At 32.6% G+C, this 15,166-nt stretch overlaps 5 protein-coding genes across 8 annotated transcripts in view; 3 read left to right on the plus strand and 2 right to left on the minus strand.

Annotated features, from left to right (window-relative positions):
• Nucleotides 1–70: 70 nt before the first annotated feature.
• Nucleotides 71–3,572, minus strand: LOC109608643 (cytoplasmic dynein 2 intermediate chain 1). The gene is made up of 6 exons (XM_020025151.2): nt 3,108–3,572; nt 1,246–3,053; nt 997–1,168; nt 684–942; nt 265–620; nt 71–212 (listed from the first exon to the last, which is right to left on the minus strand). The coding sequence occupies exons 1-6, from the start codon at nt 3,120–3,122 to the stop codon at nt 90–92; spliced, it is 2,733 nt and encodes a 910-aa protein (XP_019880710.2). The 5' UTR covers nt 3,123–3,572; the 3' UTR covers nt 71–89.
• A 289-nt stretch (nt 3,573–3,861) lies between these two features.
• LOC109608648 (F-box/WD repeat-containing protein 4) lies at nt 3,862–5,828 on the plus strand. Of its 2 annotated transcripts, XM_020025156.2 has the most exons (6): nt 3,862–4,149; nt 4,427–4,720; nt 4,773–5,078; nt 5,249–5,522; nt 5,604–5,721; nt 5,769–5,828. In XM_020025156.2, exons 1-6 carry the CDS (start codon nt 3,953–3,955, stop codon nt 5,783–5,785), a joined length of 1,206 nt encoding a protein of 401 aa, XP_019880715.2. In that variant the 5' UTR covers nt 3,862–3,952; the 3' UTR covers nt 5,786–5,828. The 2 variants fall into 2 exon arrangements, with proteins under 2 accessions (XP_019880715.2, XP_049820331.1); XM_049964374.1 differs by having other exon boundaries at nt 5,604–5,828.
• Nucleotides 5,829–6,496: 668 nt separating this feature from the next.
• Nucleotides 6,497–11,577, plus strand: LOC109608632 (Fanconi anemia group I protein). Its single transcript, XM_020025139.2, has 18 exons — nt 6,497–6,620; nt 6,686–6,969; nt 7,028–7,195; nt 7,252–7,484; nt 7,545–7,884; nt 7,940–8,163; nt 8,220–8,421; nt 8,492–8,763; nt 8,818–8,978; nt 9,031–9,183; nt 9,236–9,430; nt 9,480–9,661; nt 9,711–10,033; nt 10,093–10,277; nt 10,328–10,495; nt 10,547–10,721; nt 10,776–10,992; nt 11,049–11,577. The coding sequence occupies exons 1-18, from the start codon at nt 6,528–6,530 to the stop codon at nt 11,509–11,511; spliced, it is 4,038 nt and encodes a 1,345-aa protein (XP_019880698.1). The 5' UTR covers nt 6,497–6,527; the 3' UTR covers nt 11,512–11,577.
• A 148-nt stretch (nt 11,578–11,725) lies between these two features.
• LOC109608651 (U4/U6.U5 small nuclear ribonucleoprotein 27 kDa protein) lies at nt 11,726–12,802 on the minus strand. Of its 2 annotated transcripts, none has more exons than XM_020025159.2 (2): nt 12,633–12,802; nt 11,726–12,552 (listed from the first exon to the last, which is right to left on the minus strand). In XM_020025159.2, exon 2 carries the CDS (start codon nt 12,544–12,546, stop codon nt 12,076–12,078), a length of 471 nt encoding a protein of 156 aa, XP_019880718.1. In that variant the 5' UTR covers nt 12,547–12,552; nt 12,633–12,802; the 3' UTR covers nt 11,726–12,075. The 2 variants fall into 2 exon arrangements, with proteins under 2 accessions (XP_019880718.1, XP_019880717.1); XM_020025158.2 differs by having other exon boundaries at nt 11,726–12,556; nt 12,633–12,800.
• A 1,462-nt stretch (nt 12,803–14,264) lies between these two features.
• Nucleotides 14,265–15,166, plus strand: part of LOC109608658 (protein hu-li tai shao) — a 32,478-nt gene continuing 31,576 nt past the window's right edge. For both annotated transcript variants that reach the window (XM_020025172.2, XM_020025174.2), the window contains exon 1: nt 14,265–14,573. The gene's annotated coding sequence lies outside the window, so the exon portion shown is untranslated. The remainder of the gene's footprint in view (nt 14,574–15,166) is intronic.

The following is a 15,166-nucleotide window of genomic DNA, read 5'->3' on the forward strand; positions in this document are numbered from 1 at the left end:
TTCCTTTTATTATTCATATATTTTAATACTATTGAGGAATTATATACTGATAAATTAAAGAAAAAACAAATATTATTTATTTTTGTTTATTACAACCTACTGGCATAGTTTAAAAAAGTTTTAACATCCTTCTGATAAAATTCAACAACCTGAGAACCATGTTCGGCGTTTAGAATATGTAAATATATCAATCCACCTTCAGTACCCAAAAGCTGAAACAATCGAAATAAATAAAAAGTTCAAAATGCAGCAGTTATATTTTACCATAAACGATTTTTCTTGTGAAGTTAAGTCATCTTTAATCACTGGTGATAATTTCATACAAGTAATAGGTTTTTCAAAAGGCACTGAATAAACAGGGAAAATATCACTTTGTGTTAAATCCCAGATGTGTATCACATTGCTTGAATCTTTGGTATAAATAATAAATGGTCTACATCTCGACCATTGTAACAATTGTATGCTTGTTTTTCCTACACAATTTTCGCTATTCGACAATACGTTTAAAGGTCTATCCACCATTTCTGAATACAGGTGAATATTTCCAGAACTGTATCCCGTTAGAAAATAATTTGGAGAAAACGGACAGGCTTCCATACAGTTTGCTTCAGATGCATTATCTAAAATACAAAATATATCATTATTATAAATTTATTCATATTTTAAGACTATACAAAACTTACCAACAGAATATAATTTTGAAATACTTTTTGAGTTATTAAGCTGGTACTTAATGATGTCACCATAGTTTGTGGATACATAAATATTATTTATTGTTTTCTTGTCCACAATAAAATCAGTGCATTTTAAATCGATCAATTTGGGATAAACATTCCTCAAAGATATTGTAAAGTTCTTAATTAGAATTATTCGTTTGGGATCGTCAAATTTTGATACAACATTCCATAGAATTATTTCACCGTCTTCGTCCAAACTACAAATCTAAATTGAATTTAATTATTGTTTCATGCAACAGTTTTTATAAGATAATCCCACCTGTGATTCATCCGGGCTATTAATATTCAACACCAATTCTAAAGTATTTGTTATTGATTCAATACCAATAACTGAACTGCTGTGACCTAAGTCAATATCTGTAGAAAAATTGGGACATTTAATTATATTGTCTTTATTGTTCAAGTATTTTAAATCCCATATTAATATACTCCTAAAACAAAACAATTATTTGTCTCATAATAATGTAATACAATTGCATAATTATCTGATTTTATAATATAAACCTACCCGTCATTCACTCCTGCAAAAATTAAATCTGAATTTTGAAATCCAAAGGTACAACATGTGATTTCCCCAAACGAAATGAGGAAGAATTTAGGATCTTGAGAACTGGAAATATCCCAAACTGACACCATACTTCTAAACTCGTCTTCACAATCGTTAACATGAACTGTCAGGAAAATGTTACTCTCAGAGCAAAAGGCAGCATTTTTAACTGTACTCTTCTTGTAAATATCCGAGTTTGCATTCAACAGAATAAAACCTTGACTGAATGGTATTTCTTTCTGATTGGACTTAATATTGTATAATCTATTTTCCACAGATTCGTCCAAGAGTCTCAGCATTAAATTGCCCGCAGATGAAATAAATTTCTCCAATTTCTCTTCATTAACAGGTTTAGTTTCATCTGACATAATAGAAACATCATCGTATCCAACGCCAAGATACTCCGATCTGTAAATTTTCCAAAAATTCGTATCGGAACTGTTTCTCCTTGAAAACACCACGGGGTATTGCGTCCACGTGCAAACGGTATTGATCGGGTCAGTCTGAACTTCTTCGGACACGTCATCCTCACCAGTCTGTATGGATGTCTGTACCGAATTACTTTTTCCGTAAGTTTGGATGAATTTCTCGTAAGGCACTGGTTCGAAATTGAACAAAGTAAAATCATACGTGTCCATTTTGATCATGCTCAATATTTCTAAGCCGCGTCTTCTTCTGACTTCGGCGGATTTCCGGCGCTTGAATTTTTCCTGAGCTCCAACGAAATTGATAAATTGTAAGGATTTTGCGTCCTCGAAACCTTCATCCGACAAAGACGCAGGGTTTATTTGCTTTTCTAGTAGTTCCGCATTCTCTTTTTCTATCGTCTCTTTTATATTGTCCAATAATTGCTTGTGTCGGTAGTCCGGCAGGTCAAAAGTACCCGAATCCAGCTTCCTTTCGTCATCATTTCCTGCGGAACTTCCTCTTTTTCCCGCAGATCTTAACTCCGTAGGTCGGTTTAAAGTATTGTCCGAGATGCTACTCGTACTCGTTTCGCTGTCACTCATTAAATTGATATCCCCCACGGAAGAATTCGGTGAACTCGACGAGTAGGCCTCAAAATCAGATTCGTAGGATTCAAAATCATCTTCGTAATTATATTCTTCCGGTTTGGGAGTTACCCTGATAGCAGGTTTAATTTCTTTCGAGAGTTTTAACTTGGGTGCGTCTGGGCCGACGATGTTAGCGTTTACTATGCTGCCCTTCCTCAACGTTGCAGTTCTGGGGCGTTCAGACATAGAACTACTGTCTGGGGACATTGGTTCTTCTTCCACTTTTTTCCTTTTCGTTTTCTCTTCTGGTTTTTGTTTAGAATTCTCAACTTTCTTTGATACTTTGCTTTCGCTCGGATCTATGGTTTTGATCAAGTTTTCTTTGTGATTTAGGGCTTGCGAATACAAGTTTTTGCTGGGGTAATATTGCGTCTTTGTCACTCTAGTACTAGGAGGTGTTATTGGTCCACCCATTCGACTAGTAGATCTAGACGACGAAGGAGCCACTGGTTTTTTTGAACTTGGTGTAAGTTTAGTTGTGGATTTGGATTTTGATTCTTTTGTAGATGGGTGTGTGAGTTTAATTGCACTTGCACGTGATGTGGATTTTATATCTGTTTTTTTTTCATTTTTGGACACTCTAGATTGTTTTATCGACACTTCCGTTTTCTCAGTAACTGTCCTATCTTTACTGTCATCTCGTTTTCGACTAGTTGACTTCGTTGTTGTGGAGGCTTTCTTTTTAGACACACTAGCAATCGGCGACTTGACATCCTTAAACAAAATCATGCGTGATTGTTGCATTTATTATAACACAATTATTATTACCTTTTTGGTAGACATACACGTATTTTATGGCATTCACCGATTAATTAATCATTTGACAGAAGAAAAGTGTGTCATACTCGACTAGATTGAAACCAGAACACCTGGAATCGATAAGATGGTTTGGAACGGCGTCACAATTGGACTGCTCGTATGTTTGTATCGTATCTAGGGGAAACAACGAGATATGTAAATGAAACAGAACGGCGACACTAATAATAACTTTTGTTTAAAATTCACATTTCAATGTGCGTGCCCAAAGTTATAATGATAGTAAAATAATAAAAAATGTATGGGGTGAGACAGTTTGATGTTACCGGGGAAACGTATTCTCTACTCAAATTTGTTAGCGAGGCAATTGTTAATTTTATTGAAGAATCCTAGGTTCGTAAATTATCGAAATGGAGTTCAGAGTGCACCTTCCAATAGGAATGGAATTATGAGGATTTTAATTGATTAAAATATTTTATTATAAGAGTTAATATTTTTTAATTTTACTATAAAAGATAAGTCAATATAAAATTGATAAAATATGGTTATTAATATGAAAGTTACAATTTTACTTAAATTCATCATTAATGCATTAATTTGTAATAATTTTATTATTACTATATATTATAATATTCCATTATTATTTATCAAAAGCATCATTTTGTTTATTTTAAAGGCCAGAATAGTAGTAAGATATGTTTTTCCTATGCGTCAAATTCATTCATTCATTTATGTCTTGGATTATAAAAATCGGTCCTGTGAACATAACCTTAATACACAAGGCATAACCTCGAAACATGACGTGACTGAAATAGACCAAAGATACAAGAATATACCTGCAATAGACCAATTTTATTATGGATTCTTTGTCATTATCTGATTTATCTACAGAAATTTTAATTTGCATGTTCAAATATTTAAATATAAAGGATTTATGTAGTCTGAAACAAACATGTAAGAGATTCAATGAGGTTATCAAAGCATTTGAGAATTCTATTGTAGGATACCAAGAAACATTAGTGACAAACCAAAAGGATCCCAGATTTATTATAAGGTAATAATTTGGTAATATTGCCATTTAAGTGGATTACAAGGTAACTTGTGTTTATGTTCAAGTGTTAACTTTCTGTCTTTCTATAAAGAGTTGGGAATTTATTAGGACATTTTTATCTTCACATTCACCCCAAAGTATAACTTAATGCCTTGCTATTTGTATATTTCCATTTAAAAATTAAATTGTTTTTTACATAGAATACAACATTTTTTTATAGTATACTTGAATATGAAGTTAGAAAAAGTGACATTTCAATGGATTTCCTTTTTTTTTATAGGCAAACATCGTCAGAACGACTCTCGAACTATGAGAAGATTAGAATAGAAAACAATTGGAAAAGAGGAAGGTTCAAATTAAAAAACACATTGTTATATTCAAGAATAAAATATATGTCATGGTTAGAGTTAAATGAAGAATGTTTGTGGGTCTGTCAGGGCCATAAGTTGTATGGTTTTAAAAAGGATGAATGTTTAAGGCCCTGCCGACCAATTTATACAATCACAAGTAATGTGAGCAACACAGATATTGTTAAGTTTAAAGTCAAAGGCAATGATGTGCTTATAGGAAAGAGGTAAACATATTTTATAACTCATGTGTTATTAGAACAGGCAGTCTTCTTGTAGAAATGGGGGACTATGTTTATGGTCAAAAGAACAAAATGAATTTCAATTTGATCTCGAGCTTCATTATTTAGATGTTACTTGTGTAGACATATCACTTAAAGAAAACATTTTCATATCAGGATTTGAAGATGGGTGCTTTGCAGTATGGGAAAAAAGTTCTACAGGATCAAGCAATTTAAATAAAAGATCAACCAGACTACTGCCAGATAAAATTTGGGCTGCTACACTCTGTGATGACGTGCCTCGTGTGGCAATTGGAACATCTGGACATACATACAACCCTATTTACATACATGATATAGACAGGTGAATTTATTGAGATTTTTACATTTAAATGTCTAGAGTTAATGAAAATAAACCATTTAGTCTAAGAATAATTTCACTTTAAGTGTATTTTTTACAATATAATAAATAAATTCCAACTGAAAATAAAACGGTTATAAAGTCAACTATAATTTTAAAATATTAAAAATTAGTAATTCAGATGCAATGCAGCTGGGCGGCGCGCAATCGAACGGCGTCCTGGATCTGAAATGGGAGAGTCCGTGGTGCGTGTGGTCGTGTGGCTACGACGGTACCTTGTGCAGATGGGATTTGCGCTCTAACGAACCTTGCGTGCAACGTTTTAAGGATCCTAACGGAATGGTGCTATACTGTCTTGAGCTGGACTATCACAACACCGTGATGGCAGGCGGTCAGCTGCACTCCCGGGTGTCGATGTGGGACACGCGGCAGTCCAAATGTGTTCAGGTATATTTTGTGGCTCATTTGTATTTACTGAACATCATTTCAAGTTAATTTAATAATTCTTATTCTATTGTTTATTTTTAGGTATACTTCACATCCAGTCGGAATTCTCCTGTATATGGAATGTCGTTCGATTCCAAATACTTGTTCACAGTGATAGAAAACAGTGTAAATATTTTAGATTTTTCGATTTATAACGGCGGTAAGAAAGACTACTCAAAATTATTAGTTCTAACATAGAGTTTTTAGGACACACAGACGAGTAAAAGTATTTTTATTATAATTAAATAAATTATTTCGACAAGATAATAGTGTTTTATTTTCGGTCTAATTATAGATTTGTATTTTCTGAAATAATCATTTACCAATAATTTTCTGTAAAGGTCCTATATCTTGCCAAGAAAAGTTGAATGAAAGTTTTCTCCACTCTAAAGTTTTTGTAACGTATCTAGGGTCCAACAACAAACTGATTGCTCTACTAGACACTGATATTGTATGTCTCAATTCATTTTTTATTTTGTCTGGAAAACTGAAGAATTTTGCTTACTGATTCTTCCAATTTATCTGTCTATTAATGGAGTTGTTTTTTGTGAAAGATTTTTTCTTATTATATTTTCACTTCAGTGTGTTCTTTCATATTTGTTAATAATATTATAAACCGTTCTGGAACAATTTAACAATGTCAACAATATTTAAAACTTGAAATTTAATTTTAAATTTTACCTTTCTGGGCAACACTGTATTTGAATTGAAGCAAGCGTACAACTACTTCACTCAGCTCTTTTACTACGAGTTTATTGTTAATTAAAAATTAAGTGTTAATAAAATCTTTGGAAAGTTAAAGTTTGAATATATAATTTGGGGAGTTTATATTCGAAAAATCGATCATAGATGGCACTTCGTGTATTTAGGGATATTTGTTGAGCAGTTGCCTTTCTTTTTCAGGTTTATAGTTGTTTTATATTTGAAATCAAAACAAAAAGTGGCGGGTTTTATATTTAAGCCATAATGTCTGATTTGAACGAAAAAATTCGACACTTGGGTCAGTTAAGAGAAACACAACAATTACAAGAATTAATAAAAAGTACAGATACTGCTGATGTAAGTTTTAATTATAAAGAATTTATTGTATACAAGTTGAATCTTCGTTATAACCTTATTTTTAGTTAATTAATTTGGTGAAAGAGAAAATAAAGACGTCCAACTTTGAGTACACATGGAATTACTTGCTGCAAGCATTCACTAATACTTCTTCATCACATCAGAAACGATTCGAAACAACTCTGGAATTATTAAAACAGCTGCAAAACAATAACATATCTTCTTCCTTGTCTGACACTGTGATTAATAAATTACGTATTGAACTCAACAAATTTAAATCAGAACATATTGCTGAATTATGCAATTACTGTCTAAATTGGATTCAATCAACCACTTCCACAAATTTTATGTAATACCTACATTTAAAACCATAAAGTGATTTCTTTGTTATCATTATTATATTTCAGTTGGAAAGAATTATTACCAGAATTACTTAATATAATTATAGAAAGAGATTTATTTGAGTTTGAGGGAGAGGAGCATATTGGACCAGAGTTTAAAAGCAACTTCATAAATACATTATGCCAGCTTGTTTGGTCACCTTCTGTTGTTACTACATTAACTTACATGTTCATGTAAGTATTTGTTACCCACTTATTAATATTTATTGGCATAATAAATTTTGATTCAGAGATACACCTTTGTCTAGAGAAGAACATGATCAAGTAGTAAACAAATTATGTTTATATTTAGAAAAACTGACACCACAAGAAATACCAGCATTTGCTTATCAAATTTTACGATTGTGCAAAAATACTAGTGTTCGTCTCTTCTTCTTAAGACTTCAGAACTACTTTGGCCTAAGAATTTATGACCAACACAGAGACTCTGATAGTGATCTTTCAGAGATGGTGGATGGCATAGGTCAGTTAAAAATTAAAACAATATTAAGATATAAAATTTAACATTTTAATTTGTTTTTAGAATCCACAAGTAATCAAGAATTAATTGAAGCGGAAAGCACAGTACTGTATCACATTCACACATCAGCATCTTTAGAACATGAGTGTATTAAAAATTACATTAGTTCATTGAAAAACCTGTTGAAATCTCCTGAATTTGTGCTACATCCTTTTCAATTAATGTTATTATTTACAATAGCTACTGTAACTCATTATGAAGATCCAGTTTTTGAAATTATTAGGCCTTGTGTTGTTAAATGTTATCAAGAAGAAATTAAAAAAAATCATTCAAGCTGGTTTAGAGATATGATGTCAACAGATTATTGTGTTGAAGATGTATTTGCCAAAGTAATACATTTTAGGTATTTTAAATTTACATTTAGATATTAGAAGTTGTTTATATTTTTCCATTTGTAGTTTGAATGACAGAGATTTAACTCTACGGGCATTGGTTAATTTTGCTTTTGTGTTGTTGGGTATTGGTTCAGCCTTGGGAAGAGATATTATGGCTGAGAAACAATGGACTTTGGGAAATATGATACTTTTAAAAATAATCAAAAGGAAAAGACACATTGCTCCGAATATTATAGAGACTTTAAGCAATCATATTGTTACAGGACACAATGTAACACAATATATTGGTAATTAGCCTATTCATTATAATTACTACTATTATTAATTAATTAATTAATTTCAGAATGTATATATATTTTAAGTAGATCCTATCCATTACTCATGATTGAAAATCAGAGATGCATAGTTGAATTAATGGAAGCACTAATTCAAATACCAGGGCAAACAGCAAATCATCTTCTTGATGCTATAATTCCTCTAACAAAAGTATCGCCAACAATTCGAAACCATTTGATTATGTTATTAAGAAAAGCCTTATTTTCCGGGTAAGATTATTATTCATTTAAATAATCACAATAAAATGATTTACGATTTTATATTAATTAAAACTGATAGAATTTTAGAAACTCGTCAAGTGGCCGTGCATGGATTCTTGAAACTGTTGACTAACTTGAAAATTTCTAATGTTGCAGTATTAAGTCAGTCCTCTAATTCTTCTAGTAGTTTTGCATCAGGACATTCACTTTTCACACAGTTATCTTTAAGTCGCAGTTCGCAGGCAAACACTACCAGTATGTTTAGCAATGAGGCCTTGTGTCTTGAAGTTTTAAATATTTTGAAAAGGTGTTTTATGCAACAGGCTGACGTTAAAATTAAATTGTATGATGGTAGGTACACATATGATTTATATCATTAAATATTTATATATGGGTTACTTGTAGGTTTGTATAATGCTGTAAATTATAACATAGAACTGGGTGGTCCAGTACTTGATATACTGTGGAATCATTTCAAAGAGTTTTATGTAACTGATGATGAACATGTACCCCCAATTAAATTTGATGCTGTCGCGTTAATTAGAGACACTGATGCTATATTACAAGTATGTAAAACCAAAAAATCATTTTATAAATTCTGAGAATTATATTTTTTAGGAACCATTAGGCAAATTAATTTACGTAATCAGTCTTATTGTGAATAGAATTGATGAATCCGATGAAGAAACCGTGGAAGTAGAGAAATTTAAATCAGTTTTAGAGTCTTTGTGCAGAAGGATGATTCAATGTGAATTGGTTCACCTTGAATTGGTTGGTAACTTATTAATTTATGCATTATGAAAAACTAATTAAAACTATTAAGGATGATGGAACCGACCTTTTGGACGTTTTACCACATTGTCAGAAGAAAGTCTGCATTTTGAAAGAAGCTATGTGTGTTTATGAAGCATTGATAGGATATAAGGTCTTGTCATGGAAAGATGATTCTAATAAGAATATAGCCCAGGAGATAAATAATTTATTCCAGGGATACTTCAGACTGTTGCACTTTTCTAAGGTAATATTTCACATCATCAAATTTACATATTTAATGTGATCTATTTTAGTCATTGATGAAACCTAAAAAGGATGGTAGGAAAAAAAAGGGCGACGACAGCCGGTTTACACAGAATACCACTGCTACGTCTTCTCAGAAAAAAGACAGTGCTCAGAAAGTCAAAAATATTAAAGTTCCTGATACTATTTTTGATTACCAAGCCATCATTAAATTATTAAGAATACTCAATGAGTGAGTTACTCTATGGTTAAAAAACAAGATTACAAAAAATTTCTTTTAGATCAACACTGGAGTTGATGGATGGTGGAAATGCAAATGTAATTAAAACCAAGAGGGAAATTCATCAGCATGTTATGCAATCCTGCCTCTGTATTGTGCAGAATATTAAACATCACAAAAGCATTGACACTAATTACTTAAAAATGCAATATGAAAGTTTAACGACTATAGGAACAATTCTATACAGAAGAATCGTGAATCGTTTGTCCGAGTTCATAGATTTTGATTGTACTACGGCCATTTTAGCCATGGAGTGTTTCCAGAATATTTTAAATATTGTTAGTCAAAATAAAACAAATTTTTCAAATTTTCTAAAAAAAATTAGTAAGGAAACTGCGACAAAATACTTCTGGTGGACTTATATATATATACTTTTTATTTAGGTAACACAGAAGAAGGTGAGGATTATTTAAAAATAATTATAGAGGTGTACCAAAAATTAATCAAAGAGGACGAAGACGAATTATCTAATGATCCTGAAATTAAGAAATTGTCTGGGTTGGTTCTGAATACGTTGACTATACTTTCACAACAAATTCACTACAAAAATGTGGCGCTTTGTAATCAAGTAAGTGTTTGATAAACTTATTAAAAAGTAACCAACACATACATTTTTAGCTGCATGATTGGTTGAAGCAATACGCCTACAACAACAAAGTTCCTCATAAAGTTTCAACAGTATTTACAAATTTATTATTCAATAGCCACATTAAAACTAAGATTAGTTTAACTTTATTTGAAACTGTGTCTATTTATTTGGGAGATGTGTTTGGAGTCATTACAGAGGTGTCAAAATTTTGTTAATTTTTTTCATAATTTATGCAAATTTATTTGTAGGAGGCGCATGAATCTGAAAAAATCGAATTTATTAATGAAGGTACAGTGAACAATGTATTACTTTGTTTGTGCAATTCTATAAAATCTGAACTGGAGGACATTGATTCAATTATATCCAGATTAAAATCTGAGTATAACATAATTACATATCCAGGAGAAGAGAAAGTTGATAAAAGTAAAAATGTTAACTTCACACAAAAGCGTAAAACTTATTGTATATATTTTTTAGAACGAGAAAATTTGCAGAACAAGGAAAGAGGTGTGTGTTGTCAATTATGCTTTATTGTTACAATCTTGACAAATTTAAGCAATATTTCACTCTCAGCCGGAAATTTAGCAGAATCAGTGTTTAAAAATCTTATGTCACTGTTTTGCACCCTTACTTCTCTAGCCAAATACTTTACACTGCGATCAACAAAACTGAATGTAGCATTTCAAGGAGCAAGGTATATTTCTTATTATCATTACCTTAATTATAAATCTGTATTATATCATTATTTAGATTTGAGCGACTTGTTAAATTGGCAGGAAAGCAGCTTGCTCCCGTCGTATACAAATTCATCTTACACATTGAAGAAAGTCAACAGCAAGCGGCTGAAGCCACCCAAGGCAAAAAGAAACAAGTAGACTCTTTGACAATGAAATCTAGAGTACTTCGTGAAACTCGAATGATACCAAAAGTTGTTTATGAAATGGAACAATTTAGTAAATGTGTGATAAAACTAAGCAACAAAACAAAAGTAGACTTGTCTAAATATGTTGGACAAGGAACTGTTAGAGATTTCAGGATTTTAAAACTTAAGGAAGTTCTGGAACAGGCAGACAGTAGTTTTGTCACAACACAAGCCACTGAGATGGACACAAGTCACAATGACCTGGGAGAAGAGAATGAAGAATCAAGTGATAAGGAAAATGCATCAGACTCTGATTCTAATCCTCCAGCAATGAAGAAAACAAAAAAATAAATATCATTATAAAAATATTTATATAATATTGAGTTATTTTGACCAAATAAATTTTCTATACCTAAATTTGTAGTTTCAGTAAAACAGAAGAAACTTGTAACTAAAATTCTTGTTAACCATCACCTAGTGAAGAGTAAAATGGTGCATCGTACCAAAATTTAAGTATATAGTATTATATTATAGTGTAGAAGGGAATATAAAAGGAAACAAAGTATATATTTTAAATCTGTATTTAAAAATATAAATAAACATGTAGAAATCAACTCATTCAGTCTTATTCTAATTGTTATTATCCAACTTTAATGAATACATATCACTGTAAATGTGTGTATAATAAAAATTATTTGAAATAGAAAAACATAGAACAATTAGAATAACTGATCAACCCGTACAGTGTTATTATATTTATAACAATATAACTGTCAAAATTAACCAATATAAGATTGTTACAGTAATGAGGTAAAGTTCTCTTAACCCGATGATAATGAGGTTTGCCAATCGTTGAGGTAAAATATGGTTATTGAACTGTTCACAGTTGATCACGATGCATTGGTTCCAGCAGTCTTAAGCAACAAAGTCCAGTGGTCTGTTAAATCCTCCTTTTCTATTCATATACTGCCTGTATTTCCTTTTTAAGATCACATGCACTCCACCAGTATCATTGCCTTCTACTTTCTTACCTTTAGTTGTGTCAAATGAGCAGAAGCCCATCATTTTCATCATTTCTTGCTCGTCAACACTCTTACCCTCTAAATCGGCGGCAGTGACCACTGGTCTGGCAGGGACAACTGGCTTACTCCTTCGTTCTTGCGATCGAGACCTACTTCGGGACCGAGAGTAACGTCTTCGAACATCCCGATCGTGCGAGTGCCGTCTTCGTTCCCTTTCTCTCGACCTATCTCTAGATCGTTTTCTTCTATGACGTTCCCTATCTCGCTCTCTGTCCCTGTCCCGGTCTCTGTCCCTTTCCTTGTCCCGTTCCCTGTCGCGTCTTCTGGAACTGTACGGCGATTTCGATCTGCTGCGCCTACCCATCGGTGGCTAACTGAAAAATGCACTTTTTCAATACGTCGCTCGGCGAAAAAAACGGAAAAAATCGCTTTTTTTCACGATTTTTTTACCTTAAAATTAAAAACCACTTAAAACTTTTATTTTGACAAATGTCAGATCGATGCATAAAAACGTCGATTTTAGTTGTACTTTTTTACGTGGAAGCGCTGCTGTTTCAAAAGCTGGTGAATTTTACTTGGAATTGGCAGCCCTGCAAAAAGAGCGAAAGCGTTTCTAGGCACAAGGCAACGGTCGATTATAGATGTCTCTTCGTACTGCTTCGTGATGCCGACTATTCGAATGTGGCTACTGCATTGGCGTATCACCCGTTATATAATAGATTTATGTTACCTGATATGGATTTGCATTGATAAGTGCAACAATATACATTTTGGAATATATTATGGGGAATAATAAGTACCTTTATAAATTTTACTACTTATGAAGAAAAATATTCATAAAATGTAATGGTAATATTTACTTTTGAAATTTATTTTCAACTTTTTAAAATATATTGCTTTAGTAAATGATAATTTACTTTCCGTTGTGCACTAATTTTTTTTCCTTTTGAAAAATAATATAAATTAATATAGTTTCAACATTTAAACTTCTTTCTTTGATATATAATTAGTAATAAAATAATTATAATTATGTGAAATTCTTTTCGTCTGTAATATTATTATTTATTCTAACTTTATTAAATTGTAACATTTACATATGCATATGTAGAAATATTACAGAACCATTACGCATGTACATTGGAGAAAATTGCGTTTACGAGTTATTGTTATTTTGTGAAAAATGTCATTAAATATTCAAAGGTTCTTAAATGCTAATTATGCACTTACTGACACTATTTTTTAAAAAATAAAAAAGATTATATTATATAATAAGATTATATTGTTTTGTAACAGATTTATACATTTTTAATGTGGTGAAAACTCCTCATTTTTTATAGACTGTATGTTATATTTTTTCATCCACAATATCAAATTATTTATCATTCAGTGATCAAGTCATGACTTGTTGAAACTTGTTAGTGTTCAAAGATGAGTAATTTTTTACCTGGAGAAGTAAGAAATTTAGAAAACAGTTCCAGAATTATCTACGTATTTTATATAGGTAAAGTTTCCATTTACACGAAAAGAGATGCTACTTCGTTAGGTATTTCAACAAGACAACGATCCAAAACACACGTTTATAATTATTAAAGAGCGGTTTCTAGTCAAAAACTTAACTGTGCTTAAATGACCATCTCATCAAAAATATCAAAAGCAAACAAAAACTTGATTATTAATATGTTCCATACTTTTTTCAGACTAAATTGATTTTTTATTAAAAAGATGTAGAATCTTGTGAACATAATTATCATTGTGATTAATGGACCGATCTTGAAGTAAATTAGATTTGTAACGGATTAGAGAAAATATTAAGTAACATTTGTAACAAGTAAATAAATATTCGATACTGTATATTTTACTGAAATTGAGAGAGACATAAATATAGTCATTTGTTGGTATGTGTTTTTGCCAAATCTCTAATTTATTTAAAATTTTGAAACACAATTGATAAAAAACCTTAATTAACGAACCATCCATGTTATATCAGCGCGGAACATTCGCGCCGCATCGTGTAAATTCGTCAAATTATTGTCCGGCATCCGATTTGCGCGCGCGCGTTACATTTGTAGTCGAAGTGCAGAACGAAGTTGCCGTGTTGCTGTGTGTGGGTACGCGAGAGCCGAACAGACCGATAGAGAGTATATTTGTGCATGTTTCCATCGAACAATAAAGCCGGCGCCTGTTCGTAAACGATAACCGGTTACGTGAACGTCGTACGTGCAATTCGGGAACGCGCCCTCAACAACCGTTTCGGCGCGATTCTTTCAGCGAGAGTCGTTTGATGGGGCGTATGCTCTGCAGCAGGCTTAGGTGTCATTAGTGCGAATAGGCCCAAGTGTCCAGCCGCATCGTTTACCCCGGCTTGTTGAATACGAGGAGACGATTGTAACGGTGAGTTTTCATGGGTTTAAGGCGGTTTTGAAGTTTTTGACGAGGGAATAGTATTCGTTCGGTGCCGATGGTTATCCGATTTGACAGATAGTTGTCAGGGGTGTGTCACCTGTTTCTTAATTAAACGATCGGATACAATAACGAGGAAAACACAACGTCCGGACATACGTTCGGACGCACCGCATCGACTTCCACCGTGTTACGCCGGTTTAGACGACGCCAGTGTCTCGTTTCTAAGTGCGGATCAACGGGGCTCATTTTCGTTTTGATTAAACGCTATATTTCTTACATAATACGAAATTAATCAGTATTTTTATCTTTTGTTCTGATAGAACAACAAACGGCACGCATGACAATGACGGTTCAACGTTTATAGATCGGCCGATGACCGTGTCCCTTTCCCAACCGTACATTGTCACGTAGTCCCAAAAAGGCCCTGTTTATTTTGAGCGGTGATTTTTCGGGTTTATTTTCGTTTGTGATCGATCACCGCAGCAGACACGGGCTCGTCCGTGTCGATGGAGCCTTGGGTTGGAATTAACGCTGAGTGGACGCGCCGCGTTTTACTCCTATTATCAAACCAGTATTATGGA

Source organism: Aethina tumida, chromosome 3, assembly GCF_024364675.1.
Source record: "Aethina tumida isolate Nest 87 chromosome 3, icAetTumi1.1, whole genome shotgun sequence".
NCBI classification, from domain to species: domain Eukaryota; kingdom Metazoa; phylum Arthropoda; class Insecta; order Coleoptera; family Nitidulidae; genus Aethina; species Aethina tumida.